Source organism: Cetorhinus maximus, chromosome 4 (assembly GCF_964194155.1).
Source record: "Cetorhinus maximus chromosome 4, sCetMax3.hap1.1, whole genome shotgun sequence".
In the NCBI taxonomy this organism is placed as follows: domain Eukaryota; kingdom Metazoa; phylum Chordata; class Chondrichthyes; order Lamniformes; family Cetorhinidae; genus Cetorhinus; species Cetorhinus maximus.
The window spans coordinates 6,760,532-6,780,348 of NC_135882.1; the positions used below are offsets into that span (position 1 = coordinate 6,760,532).

The 19,817-nt window shown below is 43.7% G+C and overlaps 1 protein-coding gene across 4 annotated transcripts in view; it reads left to right on the forward strand.

Annotated features, from left to right (window-relative positions):
* The window catches only part of znf407 (zinc finger protein 407), a 438,369-nt gene that overhangs the window by 251,514 nt on the left and 167,038 nt on the right, over positions 1–19,817 (forward strand). For all 4 annotated transcript variants that reach the window (XM_078539891.1, XM_078539888.1, XM_078539892.1 and 1 more), the window contains exon 5: positions 19,131–19,297. In XM_078539891.1, the coding sequence (XP_078396017.1) occupies positions 19,131–19,297 (167 nt within the window). The remainder of the gene's footprint in view (positions 1–19,130; positions 19,298–19,817) is intronic.

Below are 19,817 nucleotides of genomic sequence, written 5' to 3' on the forward strand. Positions count from 1 at the left end.
GAGGGTTGCCACACCTGGCTCTCATCACCCTGGTCAAAGAGCAATGTCTCCATGCACAGCCATGTATGAACGGAAGAAATACTCATCTCGGTCCATCACCTGGAAGGAATGGAGTGGGGTGCTATGGCACAGAGCTGAGCACTGGCTTGGTGGCTCTGAGATTGGAGGCAAACCTTTGAAGAATATGCTCAGTACATTTATTACTTCAGTTCATTCACAGATCTGCTGAGGCCTAGATGATGCAGGCTCCAGGCATCCCTGTCTTTCTATTGGCTCTCATCCAGATTGGCAGGTTGGCACAGGGCCAGGAGAAGCAACAGCCTGAGCAGCAAGAGGCAGCAGGGCCTCAAGAAGGTCAGGATGCTGGCAACCTGGGTCCACTGTAACGGCAAGCATTAACCTGACCAGAACAACAGTGCCACACATGACTCCAGCAGGTCCATGATTGAGCAGACGTTGGGCCTCCTAAAGATGAGGTTCAGATGTTTGGACCGCTCAGACAGGCTCTCCAATACTTACCACAGAGAGTGTCCCGGATCATTTGCTGCTGCATCATGCTACAAAGGGAGAGATACCTTGGCTGAGAGAAAGATGGAAGACCAAGATGTCTCCTCTGATGATGTGGACAGTGAAGGAGATGGAGCTGATGTGGGCCACCTGCAGAAGCCATTGTCGGGCTACGATGTGGGAGACAGGCACGTGACAATCTGATAGCTAATGTATTCCAGGCAGAGTAAGCTGCCAAGATATTTCCTTGAGTTTTTGGTTTTCTATCCTCTGCTGGCAGGAAGGCCCCAGCTCCTTTTTGGTTACAGACGTGATACTTTGCTCTAATGTACCTTGATTTGTGATAGCTGAATTAAATTGCACTACTTAACGCTTGCCCTGCTGGTGGTTTAATCCTTTGCCTGTGCCAAACTGTGCTGATATACAGAGCCCTGGTGCTAAATGCATGAATTAGAAACCACACAGCACTCCGTTCTCCTGTGACCGTCAGCACCTGTAAGTAGAATTGAGATTTTTCCCATGCTCTCACAAAGTCCATGTGCATAGCCACATGGAAGCGATATCAAACTCCTATCTGACCTTCCTGTACACTCGTGCAGTTGGACTGGCTGATGCTCTTATGAGTGTCAGTTTGCAGGGAATAGACTATTCCATTTACACGGTGGAGCACAGCAGATCATTCATCTTCTCCCTGCAGTGCTTGGCATTTCTTTGGTGGGCCCCACAGTCACTAACCTCCGCTGCAACCTCCGCCCAGGCCACCGCGGTCAGACGAGAGGTCCTCCTGCTGCCATCCCTGGGAAACAGCACCTCTGGCTTTTTCTGGATGGCATGGAATAGAATCTCCAGGGAGGCTTTGCTGAACTGTGGGGCCGCACATTGTCAACTCTGGGATATTCTCAGGCTTGAAGGACAGCCAGCCTGAGCTCCTGGTCTCCGGTGAATGAATGGCTCTCTGGATGTCCTTTAAATATGGCGCCCGGACCTTCGACAACATGAGCTAAGGGCGGGGACAGTGGCTTCCTGCCTGCCGCCGCCACGAAATTTGGCAAGCTCCTTGCAGATGCAAAGGTAATCAGCTTGAAGAGTGCACGATCTTGCCTGGCCAGCCAACCCACCCCTCAGCAGGGATCACTCTCACTTCTGTGCCTGCCACTGAACTTAAATCCCAGAATGGAAGATTTCAGCCGCAGTATTTACAGGAAACAGTCCAATGTTACTCCCAGCTTCCAACGGGCTTGCTTTTCCCTGTTTTGCTGAGTTGTAACACGGAGTACCCATCGAACGTCCGTTCCCTCGGCCTTCCAAAAACTCCCGCACTGACCTCCAGCAGTGTAGCTCACTCCGATGCATCCTTCCCCTGGGCGTGTCAGAACAAGCCTTTCTGAGTCCTTAAATTTCCACAGCTTCTGTCTCTTTGACTAGAAAATGTCTTCGCACCTGCATTCTGTCTGGTAGCCAGCAGCAAAACCAGTCTTTTACCTTCCGCTGATCGCAGCGGATGCTCCCTTTCTCTGGGACTCTCTCTGTCTCCCTGCTCCAAGTCTCTGAGAGAGTAAGTTGTCAATGGCAAAAAGACCTGCCTCTTCCTCTGCGTTCAGATGTTAAACCTGGGACGTGTATAACACTCTACCTGGGTCCCCGGTCCCCGACAGGCTTATTGTTGGACAGAACTCTTAGCAAATGACGTGACTCTCTTCATTACTCCATTTTACCTTAAATTAAAGAGACAGTTTGAAACATAACCACTATATAAATCCTTGCATTCGGAATAAGGTTTAGGAAGGGACTTCTAAAGCTCGGGGCTTAGGCAGCTGAAGGTACAACTGCCAGTGGCGGAGTGCATACAATTTGGAAAACCCAAGAGGTCAGAGTTGGAGGAGTTCAAAGGTCGCAGAAGGTTTAGGGCTGGAGAAGGTTACAGAGAGAGATTTGAACACAAAGATGAGAATTTTAAAACTGTGACGTTGCCAGACTGGGAGCCAATGTAGAGCAGCAAGCACAGGACTGAAGGGTTTTGGTGCAAGTTATGGTACGGCCAAGCAGAATTTTGTATGAGCTCAAGTTTACAGAGAGCTCAAGTAGGTTCTTCCCCTTACCCAGGACGTCCAATATATATTCAGTTCTATGTAACCATTCCAAAAAATGTTGACTTGTGAGCTGCTTCCCGGCAGCCCCGCGTATACATGTGATTCTTACTGTATCGTAATATACTAGGTATCTATGACCACAATGTTAGATCAATAACCTTTATGATGCTATGATTTTTTATTGTGTTTTGAGTGGGTGATGGGGAATATATCCCCTTGCCACAGGCTGTAGCTCCAGTGGGAGTTAGAAGCTCAAGGCTGGATTTCAGTGTATTTGTCAAGATGCGTCCAGATAAAATCTGAATGGATCCTAGTGAAAAATCACCAATGGGAAACCTGAGGGCCCAACACTCTCCTTCTTCATGTGACATCCCTTGTGTACATAGATCATTGGTATTCATAAGTAAAACGTGGAGGGAGAAATTGGATATGATGTGTCTACTCTACAGGCATTTGAAAACAGGCCAAGAATTACACAGATTGAGAGTGTTTTGACTTAGTGGATGGGGTGAGAAACAGGTAATGGCGAGTTGACACCCATTTACCATCTCTTCCCCCTTGACTAAAATGGGAACTATGGGGTGACAATGTAAAAGTGCTTCCCCACTCCCCAGCCCCCCCCTCCCCAGCCCCCCCTCCCCGGCACCCCATCCCCCACTCCCCAGCACCCCCTCCCCCACTCCCCAGCCCCCCCTCCCCCACTCCCCAGCCCCCCTCCCCACCCCCCCTCCCCACCCCCCCTCCCCTCCCCTCCCCACCCCCCTCCCTCACTCCCCTCCCCACCCCACCCCCTCACGCCCCCCCTCCCCCACCACGCCCCCTCCCCCACCACGCCCCCTCCTGCCCCCTCCCCCACCACGCCCCCTTCCCCACCACGCCCCCTTCCCCACCATGCCCCCTCCCCCACCATGGCCCCTCCCTCACCACGCCCCCTCCCTCACCACGCCCCCCCCCACCCCCTCACGCCCCCCTCCCCACCCCCTCCCCCACCACGCGCCCCCACCACGCGCCCCCACCACGCGCCCCCCCACCACGCGCCCCCCCACCACGCGCCCCCCCCACCACGCGCCCCCCCACTACACGCCCCCACCACGTGCCTCCCCCATCACGCACCCCCCCATCACGCGCCCCCCCATCACGCGCCCCCCCATCACGCGCCCCCACCCCATCATGCGCCCCCTCCCCGCCAATTTTGCCCCCTGCATCTTACATTTAGACACAACTGAATTGTTATTTAAAAATATTAAATGTAAGCTCAGACCTGTGACGTGGCTTTAAGGATGTGCCACATCTGACACAATGTGGAATGCATAGATAAAATACCAGAAGAGGTAGGTTCTGTGCTTCTGGGGGCTGTAACAATTCTAATCAAGCCACAAACTGCCTATATCCCACTGATGCTCCTGATATCAGGGTATCCATAGCTAGCTCCTGGCATTCAGTCTGCCTATAGATTATATGTACACACACAAAGCATGTGTGCATACCTAGCCTTGTTCTGACTCTTAACTCGCAGTTTGGGCTCAGTGATAACACTTTGTCTCTGAATCATAAGGTAGTGGGTTCAAGTCCCACTGTGGTGCATAGTTTAACCTGTGCTGAATTAGCTGATCTCCTCTGTAAGTGACTTCAGCATCCCTGGATAAGGAATGGAAGGAATCAGCAATCCAGATTGGCGAAGGAATGACCTTAATTCATTCAGTGCACAAAGACCGACCTCTGAAGTGATTTCTCCTAGAGTGGAATATTCTTCAGCTGCTCAGTGCCTGAGCACATACATGATTGGCCACTTGGTTAAGATATCAGAAGACCACTGGCTGGTTTAGAATCACCCCCCATACCTTTGAGGGGAGGGGAGAGGGTAGCAAAAATACTGAAACCCACAATGTGTAACAAAAAACCCCTGCTTGACAGTTGCTGGTCAAGGGCTTGTGATTTATGATACTACCATGCTTGTGAAAGAAGTTCAGTATTCATATGTTTCTGTATCTTACACATTCAGAGGCCACAGAGAATCAGAAAAATATACTTAGCTCTGTATTGTGCATTTTCTCATCTATTTTATAATATATAGAAGTTGAAAGTTATGAAAAATAATTTCTACGTATTGATTAGTGCAGAATAGAGGAGCTACAAAAGACTGCCAGTATTCAAATATATATATATAGCCCTGAAAATAATGTAATTATTAAAAAGCCATTTTAAGAACTGATTGAAAATGCCTCTTAAGTGGATCATGTGGCATTGCTGAAAGGTTTACAAATAACGCCATTGTAAAAATGTCTCTGAAATTTAGCATTTCCATACAATTGTGATAGTACTTAAGTCTTGTTTCAAGACTCATTCTTTTTGAGAATTCGTTAAGTCATAAATCCGAGGTGAATAAAATGCCTCAAAGATGATTTTGCACCTTGGCTTAGAAGACTAGAGAGGTAATTCTGTGTTTCTGTGAGTATGGTTCCTGTTGTAAAAAATTAGGATAGCTGTTTCATGGTCACACTTTGCGCTTCTGACACCAAGTACTCATATTCATTCGTTTTATAGCATCTTAGATGGAACTGATGTTTGAAGGGGTTGCCTTGCAATTTATTGGTGGCCTGTATCAATATGGGATATCAATATCCAATTATGGTACACCACCCCATAGCTGCTTTGAGTAAATAAAACCCTGTCAGTTAAAATAAATGAAAGCAACAATGTGAATATTTCAGAAACAAGTGTCACAGCAGACCCAACGCAACATATTTCATCTTGATTGTTCCAGCACACAGATCTGAGGTTAAAATCATAGAGAACGATACAGGAGTTAATCATTGAGTTTTCTTTTATTAATTGTAAGTAGAAAGTTCTAAAATTGTTCCATTTAGCAGATGCTGTTCCTTTTTGAAATGAAAAGGAAATACATACAGCACAAACGACATTCCTGCACCCATTTATTTTTTTGAAAAAATGCCACTTCAACATAAATTAGCTTGTAGCATAGAGGTTAACGCACTCATTTCATGCCACGTTGATTGCAGGTTCGAATCTAGATGCTGATTAACCAATTTGTGTCTCTAATGAGCTTTGTCAGTTTTCAGCTAAGCTGATGTCTGATATGACCAACCTTGAGGTGATATTCCAGACGTTGGTAATTTTGATGCTAGCCTGCTGACGTCCAGATAAAGTGCAATACCTCAGTTGGGTGGTTGGGGAATGCTGGCCTCCATTTTCCCAGAATCGATTTAAATTGGTTTCAGGAAGGAGGCTCGGTAATGGATTGTCATTGGATGGATGGATGGGCCCAATTAATTGCAGTCACGGTGCTTTTTTCCCCCATATAATTAAAATTATTAATATGCATGGAGGAGCAAGTTACAATTAGAGCAGAAGAAATTGGGCGACAGGAACCCAAGGCAGGCAAGTGTTGCAAGAGGATAGCAACATTGGTTGTTCCCATGTGGATCATTGCTCTTCTTGACAACACTCCCTCAAAGGTATAAGCTACTTTTAAGACAGTAAAACCCTTTCTTTGTATAATAAAGGGGGTAATGTTTGCACCAGCATGTCCAGATTTCCATCCATGTAGTACCTTATCCAAAGATTAATTTCCTACTTATCACAGCATGATCTACATGTGAAAATTACAACAGCGCCTACGCTTTTAAAATACTCCACTGGCTGTGAAGCACTTTGGGCCACAGAAGGCGCTATAGAAATGCAAGCATTTGTTTCTTCTACACCACACCGTCTGGATTGCGATAGTACATTAAAAACATAACTCCCCACATGGGTGGTGACTTGCGAGAAAATTAAGCAAAACTCTAAAGTGCAACATCCAGGTAAAGACACCTACCCTTCATTTCCTTTCCAAAACCTGATTCTCCATGCCAAGCAGTAGAAAAGCCTGTTGAGCAACTGCTCAACAGCCAAGTCAGTGGAGACTGAATTTCTGCCACTTGAACTAAGAATTGGATTAATTCAATCTTTAGTGGATAATCTAGATGAAAGGGCCTCCAGCGTGGATGAATATTACCATAAGGGGGAGCCTTTATTTCCCATAAGGGAATGCACCTAGAGGATGGTTTAAGCTGAGCAAGATCATGAAGGAAGAGGCCTGGTGGAATATTGTGCAGCATCTGTGTCCCATGGACTCTGCTTTTGAGGAAGAGGTAAAGAAAGTTGGTAAAGCAGTCATAATAATGAGAGGTTTAAATGGAGACCATATTTAGAATTGCCAGACCAAAAGAAGAGGTTTAATATATGATATTGCCATGGCCTCTGTAATAAAATCGCAATTTACAGCTAGTATCCTGTATTAGTCTGCTGATGTTTCCCTTAAACTGTGCTAATTTACAGTCTTCTGTGCTACTGGGTCAATTTGGCCATCTCTGTTTAAAAGCTGCTAGGATTGCTGCTTGAGCCTCAAGTAGTGCATGGGCAGAATGATAACCAGGCATTGATGGGTATTGTGTGCCAAACTCGCGAATATCATCAAAAGATGGAGCTTGAGTCTGAGAGCAACACTAGTGCACAAACTATCACAAGCACCACTGTTCAAAACAGGACACAAATTACATAGTGTTTGCAACATAGAAACAAGCCATTCGGCCCAGCAGGCTCATGTCGGTGTTTAAGCTCCACACGAGTCCCCTCCCACCCTTCGTCACCTGACCCCATCAACATATTCCTCATAGGGATCAAAAAGGGCATTTATGCATGGCTGAGGTGTAAAACGAATACTTTACATCTGTCTTTACCAAGGAAGAAGATGCTGTGTGGGTCATGATGAAAGAGGAGGTAGCTCAGACACCTGAAAGATTTAAAATTGATAAGGAGGAGGCATTGGATAGGTTGCCTGTACTTAAAATTGATAAGACACCAGGACTGGATGAGATGCCTCCAAGGATACTGAAGGAAGTGAGAGTAGAAATTGCGGAGTCATTGGCCATAATTTTTTAGTCCTCCTTAGACTCCGGTGGTGCCAGAGGAATGTTACACCTTTGATCAAAAAAAGATGTAAAGATAAGAAACAAAAACAGAATTACCTGGAAAAACTCAGCAGGTCTGGCAGCATCGGCGGAGAAGAAAAGAGTTGACGTTTCGAGTCCTCATGACCCTTCAGCAGAACTTAAAGATAAGCCCCGTAACTACAGGCCAGTCAGTTTAACCTCGGTGGTGGCGAAGCTTCTAGCAGTGATAATTCGGGACAAAAGTAATAGTCACTTGGGCGAATGCAGGTTAATTAAGGAAAGCCAGCATGGATTTGTTAAGGGCAAATCACGCATAACGAACTTGCTTGAGTTTTTTGATGAATTAACAGAGAGGATTGTTGAGGGTAATGCTGTTGATGTGGTGTACATGAACTTCCAAAAGGGATTTGATAAAATTACGTATGAGTGGGCAAAGTTAGAGCCCATGGAATAAAAGGGACAGCAGCAATATGGATTTGGCTCAGTGACAGGAAACAGAGAGTACTGGTTAATGTTTTTTGAACTGGAGGAAGGTTTATAATAGAATTCCCAGGGGTCTGTGTTAGGACCCTCTGGTCTTCCTAATACACATTAATGACCTAGACCTTGGTTCACAGGAAACAATTTCAAAATCTGTGGACAACACAAAACTTGGAAGTATTGTGAACTGTGAGGAGGATAGTGTCAAACTTCAAAAGGACATAAGTTGATGAGATGGACGAGCAAATGGCAGATGAAATTTAATGCAGAGAAGTGTGAAGCAATTCACTTTGGTAGAAAGACCACGGAGACTGGAATTTTCAAGCTCCTCACACCGGTGGGATCTTCTGGTGCCACCGATGTGAGTGGAGGTTTCAATGGCTCGACGGCCCCGCAGCGGGGGAGGGGGTGGCTGGAAAATAAGAAGGATGTGAAGAGAAGATTCACGGGAATGGTTCCATGGATGAGGAACTTCGGTTACGTAGCTTGGAGAAATTGGGACTGTTTTCCTTGGAGAAGAGAAAGTTGAGAGGCGATTTGATAAAGGCATTCAAAATCACGAAGGGCCTGGACAGAGTAGATAGGGAGAAACTTCCCATTGGTGGAAGGAATTGTCAAAAGTAATTTGCAAAAGAAGGGTGACAAGAGGAAAATCTTTTTCATGCAGCAAGTGGATAGGATCTAGAATGCACTGCCTGAGAGTCTTTGCCGTGGCTGCACAGGAGAAGGAGCGACAACCAAGAACAAAATGAGAGAAAACGCAATGAGGAGATGAAAAACTGATTTGGTGAATAATTGACGGCAGTAGTGCTGCTACTGATCCCCAGTTTGATGGCTGCAAAAATGGATATTCTGTGGCATGAGGTGGGCGCAAAGAGGGTTAACGGGTATTGATCACCAAGATGTTTGCTGTGTCCAAGCTTTGCTGGAGGTAGTGACTAGGCCCCCAGTACATATAGGACATTCTAAAGATGAAGAAGACACACACTTTAAGCAACCTGGCACTATGAGAATACCCAACAGTATGATGTATCAGGTCCAAAATCCAAAGTTTCCATGATGCAAAGTGTTGTCCGTCAACATCATTTGATCACCCATGCCAAGCCTTCATCTTTCAGTCATGTTTCTGCACCTAATGCATACACATACCTCATCAAGGCACACAGTCAAAAGGCAAAATTGTTCCTCTCTCCTAATTCAGCCTTCTCTTTGCACCTGTTCTTGCACCTCAGAAGACTAGTGAATTGTTCCTTGTACCTTCAGCTATGTCATGTTTAACAGCCACCATTCCCCTTGGTTGACCAGTGGTTTTGTAATTTTTCCCCACTTTTTTTCAGGTCACCCATATATACCATTTTTTTTTTTCTGTGCAGCTTGCCCCCATCCTGCTAGTATTCCGTTGTTAACCACCCAATAATTATTTTGAGTATAAAAAAAATCTTTTACTTTAACCTTTGTTTCATGGCATTTCCAAGCTGAAAATTCCACCTGGAAGCTCCATCTTGACCCAGTCTTGCTTTTTCTGCCTATCTCGCCAAGCCCCAATCCTTCTATCCCTAAGCATGATGATGCTTTCTTTCTGAATGCATCTTGGTTTCTCTGAAGTCATGTCGTTTGGTACGATCTTGTGTACCCTTACTAGACTTGTTATATAATCCAGGCTGACATTTCAGTACAATAATGAGGGAATTCTGTGTTGTCTTTCAAATGAGACTTTAACCAAGGCCCAATCAACCCTCTGTGGCCGATGTGAAAGATCCCTTGGCACTATTTTGAGGTAAAATAGTGGAGCTCTCTCTGTTGTCTTGGTCAATATTTATCCCTCAACCATCATCACTAAAAAAAGAACAGCTTTTCTGTTATTATCATTTTCCTGTTTGTGGGAGTTTGCTGTGCATATCATGGCTGCCGGGTTTCCTACATTACAACAGTGAATACGCTTCAGAAAGTTCTTAATTGGCTGTGACACATGTTAGGATGGTCTGAGGTAATTAATGACACTATATAAATGCAAGTCTTTTCTTCTAGTCACCAAAATAACTTCGCATCCCATGCAAAGCCTCTACACAGTTACAAATAGAAGTGTAGGGAAAGGTGAGGTTGGGCTATTAGATTATAAAACATTTTAATAAATGAAATAAAAATTTATTTAAACATTTCCCCTCATGTGAGATGTTTGTGAGGTTGGGAAATTTTATTTATTTATTTTATAAAAGCTTCAGGAAACCTCAACCCGCCCGTGGATGAGGTTTCCTGAAAAACACGAAGGCTGCTTGGGCTTTTCGCCTGTCCCCCCACCAACCTTAAGGTTGGACGGGCTGTGTTCTAAAGTACTTCAATCAATCCCTTAATGGCCTTAATAGGCCCTTAATATTTCGGTGGGCACACAGCCAACTCTGGCGCGCCCGCCGAAAGAAATATCGCGATGACGTCAGGACGCACGCCCGACATCATTTTACGCGTCAGTGTGTCGGGCCCGCCCACACACGCCAACTGAAAGACTCAGCCCCAGGGAACAAGTCTCCAAGCAGAATATGAACTATCGTTCTGTGAACTCCAGTGGCAACTAGATTGGGCAATGGTGAGGAATTGGCTGCCAATGCCTGTTACAAGCCTGATTCGCAATGCTGCTTAGACCAATATCACCCCCTAAAGTGAGAGCATTTGAGACAACTGATATTCACACATAGTTCCATATTCAAGAGTTCAGTTGGGAGAGCTGTAGCGACTGGATTCTCTGTGCATTTGTTGTTTCCATCCATAAAACCGCAGCTGTAAAATATATACATATATAGTATATAAAACAGCACAGTAGTGTTTAATCTTGTATGTGCCAATGTGTGCACTGTATCAGTAAAGTTACATTTAATCGAGAATGTCGTGATTTACAACGTGTATGCTATCTCAGTTCAGTCATATGTACCCCACAATCAGCTGATTTACAGCATGCATGTTGTATCTGTATTCTTCCTTTTAACCTTGCTAGTGGTGTGAGAGTAAATTCGTATCACAATGTGCCAGCTTTTGCTGCATAACCTTTTAACCCTTAGCAGAATAACTTCTCATTTTTCACGAGAGATGCAGCCCCAATTCAGGTTTTGATCTTCCAGTACTGTTTCGTGCTCACTGCAGTTACTGAGTTGCAGTAGATATGTGGCCACTCTCAGCAGAGTTCTGCACTCACCAAACCCAGAAGAGGACTGATTGATGCTTTATGATGACATTCATTAGCCTTTTGAGTAGGTCATTGGCAGTATGAGGTGCAAGTATGAATTATGGATTTTTCAATGTATAAAGCAAGCCCTTAAAAGTGGAGTTTATGAGTTTTACTTGAGTGCTGTTTGTTTTTAATTGGATACTGTTGTTAGCGTATATGCACCACTTAAGAGAAAAACAAATGTTCCCCAAGATCCTGCAAATTAAAACACAAATCAGCCACCACTTTCCCAAAAAAAAAAATCTGAGGTATTGCCATTACTGAAAATGACTCTGCGAGTCAAGACAGGATGTCATTCTTCAGTAAAGGTGGAGTAACGGTCTAGTGAAGTAACCAGATAGCGAAATCTGGGAAAAGCTGCCAGGCATATCCTTGTTTCATAAGCAGCAGGCAAACAGTGTTTTATCTGACAGACAGCGTGTAAATCTGTTCACAGAATGTCCAGATGTTTAGTTTCCAACAGTCACTATAATAATCTCCTTATTCTCTTCAGTTAGAGCGATAACATCACTTAGCAGAATGCAGACGGATGACGCTCTTGGACTGTGAATGTAGTCAACACAGCAGAAAATAAAAATGGAAATGTTGTCGTATGATCAGTGATATTTAAATTATTTTTGTAATTGTGTATTTTTTTGTTTTGCCCATTCACGATGGAGGTATTGTAAGATGTACATCAGCCGAAAAATTGCCAAAAAATCTTCAACTGATTGTTACGGCTTTTAGTTTACCTTCTGTTGAGCTACAGTTAGTTGGATGATTTTTATTTTAAAGTGGCAAAGAGCCTATAATATACTGGGCTCACATTGTTTTGTACCGGGACTGACTAGATGTGCTGTGTTATGTTCAGCACAGTTGCTTTAATAACTGCTGGCAACATGACATCATGGGGAATTGAGAAGAGTGAGAAATGTCGTGCAATGTTTTGGAGTGAATCATAGAATAATACAGCACAGAGAATGGCCGTTGGGCCCATCGAGTCTGTGCTGGTTAGAGTAACCCACCCTTTCCCCAATATCCCTGCAATTTTTCCTCCTTCAAATATTTATCCAATTCCCTTGAGAAAGCTACTGTTCCTACCACCCTATCAGGCAGCGTATTCCAAATCCTAACCACTAGTTGTGGAAAAGTTTTTCCCCGTTTCACCTCTGGTTGTTCTGCCTATCATCTTTAAACTGTGTCCTTTGTTTATCAATCCTTCCGCCACTGGAAATTTTCTCTTTATTCTCTTCATGATTTTGAACACCTCTTATCAAATCTTCACTTTGTCTAAGGAAAACAACCCCAGCTTCTCTAGCCTATCCACCTAACTGAAATCTCTCATCACTGGAAACACCCTAATCTCAAATGTACCCTTTCCAAAGCCTTCATGTCCTGCGTGTGCTGCCTACCATCTGTATCACTCAAATTTATGACCTAGAGAAGTGATATTAGCATAGCTTTCGTTGCTCTTTTAGGCTGTATGAGCACATATCAATATAGCAGCCGATAGGATTGACGAAGGAATCATAAGCTGACTATGTAAGCAGTAACTGACTCCTGCTCTGGCTTTACTCTGGTCAGGAGTAAAGCAGGGTTCTATTGCAGCAGTGAGATTTTGCCATTCAATGTCAGAAAGTTGTGTTACAATAATATTCCATTCAGTGACTCCCTAGTTATCATGGATTCATACAGCACCAAGGGAGACCATTCAGCCCATTGTGCCTATAACGACTCTTTGAAAAAGCTATACAACTTTTTTCATTTGTTCATGGAACGGGAGTGTCACTGGCTAGGCCAACATTTATTGCCCATTTATTGAGAACCGAGTGGCCTGCTAGGCTATTTCAAAGGGCATTTAAGAGTCAACCCACATTGCTATGGGGCTGGAGTCACATGTAGGCCAGACCAAGTAAGGAGGGCCAGTTTCCTTCCCTAAAGCATTAGTGAACCAAATAGGTTTTTACAACAATCGACAATGGTTTCATGGTCATCATTAGACTTTTAATTCCTGATTTTTTAAATTGAATTCAAATTTCACCATCTGCCTTGGTGGAATTCGAACATGGGTCCCCAGAGCATTACCCTGGGTCTCTGGATTACTAGTCCAGTGACGATACCACAATGTCACTGCCTCCCCTTATAATTCCTTGCCCTTTCCCCATAGCCCTCCAGATTTTTCCTTTTCAAGTATTTATCCAACTTCTTCCTGACAGTTTACTGAATCTGCTTTCACCACCCTTTCAGGCAGTGCATTTCATATCATAACAGCATGTTGCGTATTTAGAAAAAAAACTCCTCATTTACTTTCTGCAATTTTGCCAATTACCTGAAATCTTTGTCCACTGGTTACTAACCCTTCCAACAGTGAAAACAGTTTTTTGTTGTTTTCTCCATCAAAATCCTTCACAGTTTTGAACACCTCCGTTAAATCTTCCTGTAACCTTCTCCGCTCTAGGGAGAACAAGCCTTTCTCCTCTAGCCTTTCTACATAACATAGGAAAATTGAACCCATATTAACTACTTAATATGTTAATAGCTGTAAAACATTTAAAATTTTCCATTGAATCATTTACCTGTTGCTGAAAGAGTTAAACCCACCCAACTTCTAATATAGGTACCATCACCAATAATCTAGAGACATTACCAAAGCAATCTCTTGCTCCCTCCACTTGGTGCCATTCCCATTCCTAATTCCACCAAATGATCTGAAACAAATGAAAATAGAATTATGAGCATCAGTTTTGGTCTTCTTGTGTCTGCTGCATTCCAGGACCAGCTTTGATCTAAGAACTTTGGCACTATTCCGAAAAAGGACAGAGGAGTTACCCTTAGTGTCCTGCCTGATATTTATCCCTCAATCAACATTACTTAAAAACAATACAGATGATCTGGCCATTATCACACTGCTCTCTGTGGGAGCTTGCTGTGCACAAATTGGCTGCTGCATTTCCTACATTACAACAATGACTAAACACTTCAAAAGTACTTATTCATTGGCTGTGAAGTGCGGTGTGAAGTTCTGAAGTAATGAAAGGCACTATATAAATGCAAGATTTTGTTTTCATAGCAGCTTAGTTTAATATCCTTTCTGATGATCGTTGAATATGAAACAAAAGCTGCAAGAGAGGTATAATCAGAATACTGTTGCTTTGACTCCTTTTCTCGCATGCATCTCTTTAAAATAATATTTACTGTCAGATTTACTGAAAAACCTTTGAAATGTGTTCTCTTATTGTGATGAGGACAGAGAAATTGCCTGATGTTCACTATGGCAGCATATAGGTACCAATTCCTTTGATACTGAAGGAAGCAGAATCACCTCTCCAAGAACTCTCCCTCAATCCATCTGGCCAGAATTTTTCTGTCGGCGATTTGGGGCCGGGACCCGCTCACCGACGGGAAAATGACGCGGGATGATGTCGGGAGGAACCCCCGACGTCATCCCGCTCCATTTAAATATTTAGGAAGGCGGGCAGACAGCGAAATCAGCTGTCCGCCCGCCGACCTGTCAATAGCCAATTGAGGCCATAGACAGGATAATTAACCCAATCAAAGGCCCTGCCCGTCCAATCTTAAAGTTGGCGGGCAGGCCAGGAGCTCCAGCGAGCAATAGAAAAAACATGAAACCCTCATCCAGCGGCGGGATGAGGTTTCATGTCCGTTTTAAAAACCTTTAATAAACTTTATGTCATATTTATTAACACGTCCCATCTTATGTGACATTGTGCGAAAGAACGCACTTTGAAAGTTGGGGAGTCTCTTTCCCCCCTACCCCTGCACAGGAAGTGCATAGCGCTTCCCATCGGGCAGCCCGCTGGGCGGGCCAACTTAAAATGGTGGCGGGGCCCGTTTCGGCGGCGGAGTTCGGCTGCCCGCCCGCCGCTGAGCCGGTGGGGTCCACCCGCCCATCGAGGGCTAAATTCTGCCCTCTGTGTTTGCAAATTGCCATCCATTTCTTATCTTCCTTTTCTGTCAATGACTTAAATATGATGCCACCTCCTAAGTTCATGCAATGTCATGTTTGAATCTCTCCAATCAAGTCCCCATCCCTTGGAGTGAAAAGCAGAGGACACAATTTAAAGATGAAACCAAAGCAAGCCCCAGCCAAAATCAAAATGACGTCTGATTGATGACGGCTAAAAATAAAACCCACGGAATAAGGCCCAACAGCACTCAAGAAGCTTGACACCATCCAGGATAAAGCGACCTGCTTGATCAGCACTCCATTCACCACCTTAATAATTCACTTCATCCACCACCGTGCACATTGGCAGCAGTGTGTACCATTATACTAGATGCACTGCAAAAACTCGCCGAGCCTCCATCGAAAGCACCTTCCAAATCCGTAACCTCTGCCACCTAGAATGACAAGGGTATCTGACGCATGGGAACATGGCCACCTGCAAGTTCCGCCCCCCCCCTCAAGCCGCACACATTCCGAACTAGGAACTATATCGCTGTTCCTTCGCTGTCGGGCGAAAATCCTGGAATTGCATCCGTAACAGCTCTGGGTGTACCTACGCCATGTGGACTTCAGTATTTCGAGAAGGCAGCTCACCACCACCACCTCAAGGGCAATTTAGGGGATGAGCAATAAATGCTGGCCTTGCCAGTGACACCCAGATCCCATGAAAGAATGAAAAAAAGGGAGCTTTTTACAGTGGGTCTATTTCCAGTGGCAGCAGAGACAAAAATATTGAAATTGTATACATGACCTATTATTGACCGCAGAGAGATCAGAAGTAGTCAGTTAACCTCAGCATCACAGAAGTGACCAGGAATCTGAAAGCCAATAGCTAAGGGCATTATTATACACAGGTCATTTTTGTAACTTGAGGGAGCAATCGTTACCTTCCAGCTCAAAAATGGCAATCGATATTTGTTTTATTTTACCCTTAGAGTCAATTTGTTTCAAAATCTGAAAGATTTCACCCATTTTCCTCAGGCCATAGGCTGTCGCCTGTCACATCAGTGGCTGGTAGTTTTAGTGCCTGTTGACATGAATCATTGATAATGTGTCCATGTGCGTGTAGTTATAATTGGTTTCTTAGTTGGAAGTGAGACATTATACTTTAGCTAAATGTACAGAATAAGTCCAGGATGTTGAATATTTGTTGAATATTTTGCTGTTTTTTTCCATTCATTAAACTATAGTTTTGTAATTATGTGTTACAAGGGCAGATGCTGGTGAAACGGAACTTTAAAATATGTAATCCAGGGACCAGTTTTCTTCAAGTGTTTTTTTCTGAAACTTGGAATGCCCAATTAATTTTTTGCTTATAGAGGTTCTTTGCTGTAGTTACTTGTGTTTCCCCCCGCCACCTCCACTTTTAGTACTACACCATCAGGTATTTTCATAAGAAATTTTTAATTCAGTGATATTTCGGAGTCAGCGCAATCTTCTGGATGTAATTTTGATCACCTAAGGGGGTCACATAGGAATTTTCTGTCTTTCCTTTCTCCTTCCTAATATGCCCTGGTGGGGAATTTCTGTATTTTGATGCGCGAGGAATCAGAACTGTGTGAAACCAGCTGCATGGACCAGAGGGTCCATTCCTGTCCGTCATTGTTCAGATGTGGTCTTCCACATTCTACCCTCCATAAACTTGAGGACATCCAAAACTATGCTGCCCGTTTCCTAACTCACACCAAGTCCCATTCCCCTATCACCCCTGTGCTCAATGACCTACATTGGCCCCTGGTCAAGCAACATCTTGATTTTAAAATTCTGATCCTTGTTTTCAAATTCCTCATGGCCGTACCCCATCTCTGTAATCTCCACCAGTCCCACAACCCTCCAAGATAACTGTGCTCCTCTAATTCTGGCCTCTTGAGCATTCCTGTTTTAATCACTCCACCATTGGTGACATATTCAGTTGACTAGGACCTAAGTTCTGTTTATTTCTTCCCTCAACCTCCCTACCTCAGTTTCCTCCTTCAAAATGCTCCTTAAAACCTGCCTCTTTCACAAAGTTTTTGGTCATCTGACCTAATATCTCCTTTGCAATTGTATCATATTTTATTCTATAACACTCCTGTGAAGCACCTTGGGGCATTTTATTAGGTTCAAGGTGCTATATAAATATAAGTTGTTGTTTGTATATCTCCCGTATGATTATCTAAACGTTCTGTGAGGTGATCTTTGTTTCTCAATTTGTGTGCAATCCTGTGCAGTTAGCTTAAATTATTTGGCATTTACTATCCTTTTTTATAGGACTTTCTATGTTCCTCAGTTGCATAAACAGCTTTAATATTGGGGTTTGCAGGATTTGGTACCAATGGCTGTGAAGGCAAACAGTAAAACTGCAAATGCTGGAAATGCTCACCAGACCAATGAGCACCTTCAACAGAAATGATGGCTTAAAATCTTGAGTATGAATCTGCAAAAGACTATGCGATCTTATTCTTATGCTGATAAACCTGAAATTTCAGGTTTTCATGCATAATATTGATAGATGGGAGTTTATTTTAACCAGCTGTTTGGCACTGATCTTTTTACAAGATAATTTAAGTGCCCATTTCTCCTCTGGTAGCTGGACAGAATTTTAAATCCATCTCTGTCAATGCTGAACAGACAGAAGCATCACATTCAGCAACACTATAGGGTGTGGAATGCTATACACCTCATCTTTTCCAGATTTATTTGTATTTTATATAAATTACCTGTTTATATTTTGTACAAGAAAACATATGGCATAATTATCTTAATTAATGACATTGAAATACCATCTATATAGGATGGTCTGCTACAAGGAAGATTTACAAATATAACAATATTTATACTGCACATTCTGTAACAAGCCACGGTTATTACTCTTCAGCCTATTAAATCTCAGAGGGACAGGGCAGCCTATCTGACAACAGCACCGGGTTAATCAATGCCTCTCACCACATGGAGTCCAGCCTATTGAGGTTTGTCTCGTCATCATCCAAAGATGCGGAAATGGGACACGATTCAGCATCGATTGTAGCTCCAGGCTTTGCACTTAAAGTGTGAATGTGTGCACCTTGGCAGTGGTAAGGGTACAGAGATTATTGAACCAGGCAGGAAGAGTATTTGATGAGCAGATCTTTCTTGACGAAATCTGCTCTCGAAGAATTTTGACGAAATTGAAGAGTATCACATACAACGAAGAACATCCCATGTCTTCAGTATTACTGCTGGTTGCGTTCAGGGAAAAGGCTGCAATCCCTCAGATGCAGGACAAATCGGTTCTTGAACTCGTTTGTGCCCTTCTCTATAAGAACTTTTAACAGGAGTTTAATGTATGGATCAGGATATGCATTCACAATGGGACTCACTGATTGATTATTTTAATGCACTGGTTAGTTTTTAATACATATTTTGATTAAAGTTAGACCTCCTGTGATAGGGTAATTTTCTTTCTTTTTATTGGTATTAGTCATTTATATGTAATCTTTAAATGAACGAGCAATTGTACCGAAAATGAATTTCCATACGGACAGTAAATTGAAATTGAATTGAACTGAATTGAATTTTGGTTAAGTTCACACTGCCATGATTGGTTGAGTAACCTTGTGTGGATGGCTTTCCATTTAGCCTTTGCCCTGACAGCATGCGCCCTGGATAAGTGAGGGGTCTGTACAGGTGAAATCTATTCTCACATTTGCCTTGGGGGTAACTGGACTGTAACAGAATTTTTCAAACCCTTTGGGTCCAACCGCAGAGCAGAGAATAAATGGATGAAGTACCGGATCTCGACAGAAAAATCAATGCCTGGTTATATAGACATGACAGGCCCAGCCTGCAATGCTGTCTGCACGGAGTCTGTACAGTGGCTACAGTTCATTTTTTAGAATGCTGTGGCAGTATTATGTGTGTGCAATATTTTTTTTCCCCAGCTCCTTATGTTTTATATCCCTCCTTTATTTTTGCAACAGGAAATTTGTGTGCGAAATTTGTGACCGGACTTTCACAGAGAAGTGGGCCCTGACCAATCACAAGAAGCTGCACATGGGCCAGAAGCCATTCAAGTGCACTTGGCTGACGTGTCACTATTCATTCCTCACAGCATCTGCCATGAGGGATCACTTCAGGACTCACACAGGTTTGCTCTTTTAACAGGCTGTGGAAAAAAAAAACAGTTGTTAAATCTGTAAGCAATGTCCATTTAGAAAAGGGGAATTCAAGTGCTCTTTGAATTCATTCAAGCTAGCGCATGTCGCCGTTTTGTTTGCTCCCCATCAACCAGAACTTGCCTTTAATTTAGTAAAACAGCCCAAGGTTTTTCACAGGAGCACTCCCAGACATCATTTAACAACCAGCCACATGAGGAGATAGTGAGGCAAATGGCCAAAAGCTTGGCCAAAGAGGTTGTTTTTAAAGACCGTCATAAAGAAGCAGAGAGAAATCAGACGTTTTAAGGAGTGAGTTCCAGGGCTTAGGGCCGAGGCATTGAAGGCATGGCTGCCAACAATGGAGCGATTGAAATCGGGGACGTGCAAGAGGTCAGAATTGAGAAAATGCAGGGTCCGCAGAGGGTTGAAGGGCCAGAGAAGGTTACAGAGATAGGGAGGGGGGGTGGAGGGATTTGAGCACAAGGATGAGGCCAAGAGCTAGTGTAGGTC